Source organism: Borostomias antarcticus (assembly GCF_949987555.1).
Source record: "Borostomias antarcticus genome assembly, chromosome: 23".
Taxonomy (NCBI): domain Eukaryota; kingdom Metazoa; phylum Chordata; class Actinopteri; order Stomiiformes; family Stomiidae; genus Borostomias; species Borostomias antarcticus.
This window is the reverse complement of record NC_140256.1, coordinates 1,863,961-1,871,478: the sequence shown is the minus strand read 5'-3', so window position 1 is coordinate 1,871,478 and position 7,518 is coordinate 1,863,961. Positions and strand designations below refer to the sequence as shown.

The following is a 7,518-nucleotide window of genomic DNA, read 5'->3' as shown; positions in this document are numbered from 1 at the left end:
ATGTCTGAGAGTGCCAAACCTCTGACTTCGTTTTTCATCGAGGACATACTGTCCATCAAAGAAAACAGACGACTTAACGCCAGATGCTCTTCACAGAAGTCTAGGGATGGATGCGCATTGTGGAGTAACGCACAGTCCGGCGAGGTATCAGAGCAGGAGGACACAGCAGTTGAAACGCAGAAAGGTGAGAATTTGAAACCATAATATTACCACTAATGGAGCATATAGGTTTAACGTTTCATAACGATGCGAGGAGTTTAAGCTTTTTAACATGATCTCCCCAAACTGTCACTCGTGCCTACAGTACGACCTCAGCACAACCGTTACGGTGTTCATAATATATTATCTTGTGTTATTGCTTAGTTATTGAATAGGCAGCTTTTAATCACAGGTCTTCTACAAATTGACTCAACACGTATATATCTCTTTTTACAGGATCTAGCGACAGACCCTTTACATCGGTGGCGAAGCAGAAGCGTTCGCGGGCAGCTTTTACGCACCTGCAAGTTATCGAACTGGAGAAGAAATTCAACCAGCAGAGATACCTGTCCGCTCCAGAGAGATCTCACCTGGCCAACACCTTAAGACTCACTGAAACCCAGGTGAAAATCTGGTTTCAGAACAGAAGATACAAGACGAAACGGAAACAGCAAGCTACCGAGTTCTATAAAGATCTACAAAAGCCAGAGGGACTTGGTTTAGAGGACGATTTGACCAGAGCATCACTTCTTACCACTTTCTATAAAACCTACCAATATCGACCATACCTGTGTGACTTCGGCGGTGTATGGAGACCGACTATGTGGTGAATGATCAAACAAACCATGGACAACGGGCCACACACCTGCATGCTGTGGTCTAGGCTACTATTATGTGACTTTAACTTTGTTTTTTCATTTTTGTAAGAAGTGATATCTATCAAATGTTATCCTATTATTTTCACTCAGCTGTCTGTTAGTCGTTTTTGTATTCTGCATACAGCATTATTAATTTAAATGATGGAACATGATGCAATTAAATAACTTCAATAGTAGGTCTAAGCTATTGCTTAAATAGGTGACCTGCTATTGAAGGGATTAAATCAATTCCTTTGTCATTTAATTTGATTCCTGCTTTGACATTTAATTTGAAAAATAATTTCATGTTAGTCTACTGGGATAGCTGAAAATATTAACTCACTTTCCGCACAACAAACTCATTCATTACAGGTATATTCTGATAATTCTTAAATAAAAGTTTGGGTCTAGATGCCATTTGTCACTAAGCATTACTTTTCCCTTTGCTTTACATTAGCCATAACAGCACTATGCACACTAACTTTCTTAAAGGCCAAAGGCAAACGATGGCTCTACCTGAAGTTACTCTGATCATACTGGCAAATTGCATGAGTAGATAAGGGCTTGACTAGTATCTTTAGAGAACATGTGGGTCCACTCCAAACAATGATGCATAGCTTCTTAAAAAGATAAAATGGCCCCTATCCATCTATTTAAACTGAGGTTTCATTCAACATCAAGATGTCTTCAATGTACCCTACAGTTTGTCAACAGTGTCATAATGGTGACTTCATGAAATGTGACATGAATCACCATCATCATCCTCACATCATGGCTGCCAGATGTACTCTAAGATATAAGGGGACACCAGATAGCAAACACACTGTCCCTCTCTTCTCCATAATGTCATGCCACTTAAGAATGGCAATCTGACTGGTGACATTGTTTTTGTTATAAGATAAGCATTCGACAAGATGGCGGTGCACTGTCAATGAGAAGAGTGGAATGTTGGCCATTGACCTCAGTGGCAGCAGTGGAATGCACTCTGTTCAGTTGTCTTTCTAAAGAAAACCGTGAGCATATTGATATTTTCCATACCATGCGTTTTTGGAGCCTCCTCTCCCCACTCAATCACGTAGGTGCTTGGAGGTATGGTTCTAGAGGGGAGGAGTCCTGGCTGTTTTCAGGTCTCTCAGAATGTGAAGACATTACACCCCACTGAGCAAAGACACGTCTAAAAGACGTCTTTTCTGTCTTTTTCGGACGTCCAAAGACATCCAATTAGGAGCCAGAATGAATTTTTTTTTTACGTTCAGATATTGAACCCGTTTTGCACGTCCACAGACGTCTTAGAGGGGTCCAAGCCAGACGTTTGAATATTGAGGGGTCCAGCAGACGTACAAACGGGGTTCTGGACCGACGGACGTTATTAAGACATGATCTGAACGTTTCCCTGACGTTGTGTGTTTGCTGGGACAGGCTGCTCTTAGGGCTAACTGTAAATGGGCCGTGCTGATGAGATTTCCCTGAGATGTGTGTGTATTCAGACTGTGTTTTACGCTCTGAAGACTCCTCTGTGGTCGGCTGAGCATTAATACTCACACTGAGGGCACGGATAATGGGCCATGACACTGAGCTCAGCCAATACAAAATATATGGTACATTGTTACATTTATTTTATTTTATTTAAACCTTTATTTAACCAGGGGAAATCCTGTTGAGATTGAAATCTCTTTTGTGAAGGAGCTCTGGCCAAGAGTGGCTGCAATAAAAAACAAGAACATCAAGTCAGACAATACAGGAAAAGTAAATAAATAAATAAAAATATATACAAAAAAATATAAAAAAATATATATATATTTTTTAAAACTTTTACTGTATTGTCTGACTTTATGTTCTTGCTTTTTATTGCGGCCACCTTCTCATTGACTTTATGTTTGTGTCCAGGTATAGACTTATTCCATAAACTTTATTGATGTACTGTATTCACCTGTAGCAACATACAGCAACATGGCTGATTCTCTACTGATAATCAAACAAGCAAGATCCAGGTTTATCAGATCACGTTGGGGGGTAAGAGGAACCCATCCAGAGATATAGGACAGTCTCATAGTTTATGAATAAACAGGATTAATTCGGGAGTTTTTTTTGCTTATAGTCGCATCAAATGAGTGATGATATCGGTATTCATACCAAAGTACCATAAGAGATTGCTGGAAGCCATTCAAACAAGAGACTTATGTCATCATCTCAATCAAGCAATGGGATGGGTTTGGAGAAATTTATAGAATTACCCATCATGTTCTAAATATATCTGGTGACCTCAACAATAGTCTGGTTTGAGAGGTGACTGTTGCCAGACTTGCAGATTGACGTGCAAAAGAGAAATGAGGACATTCTCCTTCAAACAGTGCTGATAAGGCATCAGAGTTTGGGGCTGTACATTTTTAGGAAGGGAATGTTTACAGTTACACAACCTAAGCTAATCTAAGCGTGAGCAGAGGTCTGATCCCTGTCAGATAGCCAAAGCCTTTACCCTGGGGTCTCACGGCTCCCACACCAGGAGCCCATCTCAGTTTTATAACTCAGACCTTGGGGATTCTCCACATGCAAAAGAACCACTGTTATAGATATTACTTAACTGGTGACTCAAATATCATCCGAGTCAAATGGAAGAATGAATCAATTGAATGATTTTTTTTTCTTCTTTCTCGCTGAGAAGCATGTTGAAATATCTTGTGATGTGAAAGTGTAAATAAAATATATTATTTTATTTTTTTTATCCGTGCTAAGAGGATATTTTATTTCCTTTTCATGTTCATGTTCAGATAAAAATACTGATGTTTCTTTGGGGCCTGGTAGCACATACAGCACAGTGCAGTTCATGAGCAAGGCCAATCCACTTTAATGTGGCCATGATTTTTAAAGACTCTTGATCATGATTTATCTTTCTGATAATTCATGTTCATTGATCAAAAGCCTTGTAAACACTGCTCACTTTCCACAGACAACTGCTTGGCTGCTACTCTAGATTAGCTCGGCATTCTTTGTAGTCTGGTATGTGCATGTGATGTACAACTACAACGCCTGTCTGTCAAAACAACACATACCTGTCTGTCCAAGAGACACACACAAGGGCAGGTCTGGGTTCTGCACCTGTGCTAAAAGAGAGTGCCTTCCAGACATCCCTCTCTGGTTGGTAATCAGGGTGTATGTTTAGCAGAGAGATGATTTAAAGGAGTAGTAAAGGGAAAATGCATGTTTAGCCCTGTTTTAAGGTTACTTATGATCATATACAATGGTTCAGATCAAAACGTTGACAAAGCTAGCATTTTCAAGAAAGTTGATAATTGCTCTACCACCGTTTTGGTCATACAATAAATGTGGATGGGCACCGTGAAAAATCATTCAAAAACATGTTAAACTCTCGATTTCAAAGACAAGAAACTCACCTAGGTGTTAGTTGGCGTTCTGACATATAATTCGCCATAAAGTAAGATTCTAGTTCATCTGGAAAGGTTTTTTAGCATAGAACTATTTAGTCGCAGCACATACGTGTGTAAACCTCCGCAAACTAGGTAGCCTAGCAACATAAACAATAACAATAACTACCGTAAGTAGTTCCGCTTCCTGAATCCCCTCTGCGGATTGATCTACACATCTACAACGGTGGCTTCAATACAAGTCAATGGATTTCATAAAATGATCAATAAAACCCTACAGGATTCATACTTTGCGGCAAATTTGATGTCAGAACACCAACGGACAACAAAGATGCCCATCCACATCCATTGTATGACCAAAACGGTGGTAGAGCAATTATCAACTTTCTCGAAAATGCTAGCTTTGTCAACATTTTGATCTGAACCATTGTATATGATCATAAGTCACCTTAAAACAGGGCTAAACATGCATTTTCCCTTTACTACTGCTTTAAAGTCTTCTTCTACCCTATTGATTTGTGTAACCCCATGTTTGGTACCGACCAGAAACAGTAGCCTGCTCCCACACTGAATAATGCAGTAGTTTTGAATGGCCCCTTGGACAAAACAGGTACAGACCACATGACGAGAGCAGATAGCATCAGGATTACAAAATCTGGCAGCATCTCTCAGTGCGTCTCGGTCATTTAGGTGTAAGAGAACATGCCCATCAGATAATGTTGTTGACGGGCGAGCTGAACGTTAGAACTATTATGACCCCATTTGCTTTCGTGACGCCTCCACTTCCACGGTACATTGATTCACGAACCCATCAGAGTATGAAACAGGCTCCTCCTCCTTTTCTCTGACAGTGGGAGTGGCAGCGAGTCTCTCTCTCCAGAACCTAGAAGAACTGGCTCTTCTAACCTCAGATTACCTACATTAGTGTAGCTAGAGTATAGAGGGTTTTCACAGCCGGCCATGTTGGAGGTTACAGCTTAGGTTTAGCAGGTGTAAGCTCAGGTTTAGGCTAACGACTAGATAGATAGGTAGATAGATAGGTCTATCTACCTGTGTATTGATCTAGCTATCTATCTAGTTATCTACATTCAGTAGCGTCAACCTCCAACATGGCTGACAGATGACGGGCCATGAAAACCCTCTGTAGGAGCACCTCATGGCTAAGATAGTGGGAGGTCCCTACACTGGCTCCCTGTAGCGGCTCGCATCCAGTTTAAAACTCAGGTGCTAGCCTACAGGGCAATGAAAGGAACAGCTCCCTCCTACCTCCAGGCCATGGTCAAACCCTACACCTCCTCCCGACTGCTACGCTCTGCTACCTCGGGGCGACTGGTTGCCCTGTCACTCGACTGGTTGCCCTGTCACTCCGAGGCCCCTGCAGTCGAACAACACGGTCACGGCTCTTCTCTGTCCTGGTCCCGCAGTGGTGGAACGAACTGCCTACTGACGTCAGGACAGCAGAGTCGCTGCCCATCTTTCACCACAGGCTCAAAACTCACCTCTTCAAGAAGTACTACCACAATCCTCCCTCTCAAGCACCTATTGTATTTTAGATTGCTATTCTTACACTTTTCCTTCAGCACTAGATTATGCTCTTAGTTGTTTTAGAAAGGAGATGCACTTGTGAGTTCTGGCAAGTAGTAGTACATTGGCTTTTCCTATGTTAAATGCAATTATTGTTAGTCGCTTTGGATAAAAGCGTCAGCTAAATGACTGTAATGTAATATAGTTCATTAATGTCACCATAACACCCATCCTTACCAAACAGTAAAACACTGCCACAGTGCCATCGAGGCGAGCAACGGCTCAGTCAGTCTCCAGTCATGAGGAAGAGACAAAGATAATATTTAACTCAGCAGCAAACCACACACATCAAAACTGCTTTCTAATTAAAAAGATTAATAAAAAATCCCCCCAAATTGTTGCCGATCTCTAGGTTTGTTCCTCCAAACAAACCCTGCCCCTTGGCCTCTGTACAGTCATTCCCCAGGGTTTGACTTTGGTTGCTCCAATCTGGTCCTGGATCTGATTGGCCCTTAAGATCCAGCAGGCAGTGTGGTCATGGAGCCATCACGCTGCTCTTCATGGTGCCCACTCATGCTCAGGAAAACAAACCTTTAAAGATTGCCTTTTTTAAAGAGGAGGGGGGAAACCAAACTCCACTACAAAGACGGCCATTGTTAGTGCTGCAATATGCCGTGACTGGCCAAAAAATTTGCTTGATCTGATAAGGTGCTTTAAAGAAGCCCAGATCTTCGCACAAGGGAAGATTCATAAGCGTCCCAGAGAGCTTGTGTAACTGGATCCCTGATGTTACAGCACCAGCAGAACCGATCCTTTCTTCAGCCATCAACAGATATTCCCTTGCATCCGATTGCTCAGATGGTTGACATTGATTGCTGATACAGTAGGTTCTATGCGAATGGTGCGTGTGCATGTGTGTGTGAGAGAGAGAGTGTGTATGTGTGTGTGAGAGAGAGAGAGAGAGAGAGAGAGAGTGTGTGTGTGTGTGTGAGCATCATCCACCCAGAGAGAGTTTTAGCTGCCCTCTCAGACTATATGCTCCCAAAAATGTGAAATCTGGTAAATGAACGTGAATGTAAGTGTTTTAACCATTACATTAACTACAAGAGGAAAAATTTAAAAATGGACAATTCAGAGAGAGAGAGAGAGAGAGAGAGAGAGAGTTTGTGTGTGTGTGTGTGTGTGTGTGTGTGTGTGTGTGTGTGTGTGTGTGTGTGCCAGTCTGTTGTAATGCCCTGCCAGACTTATCTCTAAGGCAGAGACACAAAAAGTGGGACAGTTTATAGCAGATCCAGTGATAACAGAGCAGCATGACTGGGACAGTGACTTGGGCCAAGCAGCGTCTCCTCGTCCCCTCTAGATAAACAGCCAGCACAGCGAACAGGACACAACAAACCACACAAGGACAACAGCCTCCCCAGGAGTGTACGTGTCTCAGGACATGCACCCAAACATTTATCAACATAAGGGTACTCGTCGTGTGAAGGCTCGGTGAATACTTTCAAAGTCTCAAATAGCCTAATATTCCCATTATTCAAGTTAAGTTATGCAACATAATTATGAATCGACAAACTTAATGTATGTGTGTGTAGTATGCTCTTAATACAGTATGCATAATGCTCTGTATACTGTATCTCTATACAGTAGTAGTAGTAGTAGTAGTAGTAACAACAATAACAATAATAATAACTATAACAACAACAACAACAATAATAATAATAATAATAATAATAATCACATTTGTTACTATCATTCCTGGAACCCAAAGCGTTGTA

At 41.6% G+C, this 7,518-nt stretch overlaps 1 protein-coding gene across 1 annotated transcript; it reads left to right on the top strand.

Moving 5' to 3' along the window:
* On the top strand, positions 1-809 carry nkx3-1 (NK3 homeobox 1; the record flags this gene model as incomplete). The annotated part of the gene is made up of 2 exons (XM_084457386.1): positions 1-184; positions 436-809. The coding sequence occupies 2 exons, from the start codon at positions 1-3 to the stop codon at positions 807-809; spliced, it is 558 nt and encodes a 185-aa protein (XP_084313512.1).
* Between the last annotated feature and the right edge of the window lie 6,709 nt (positions 810-7,518).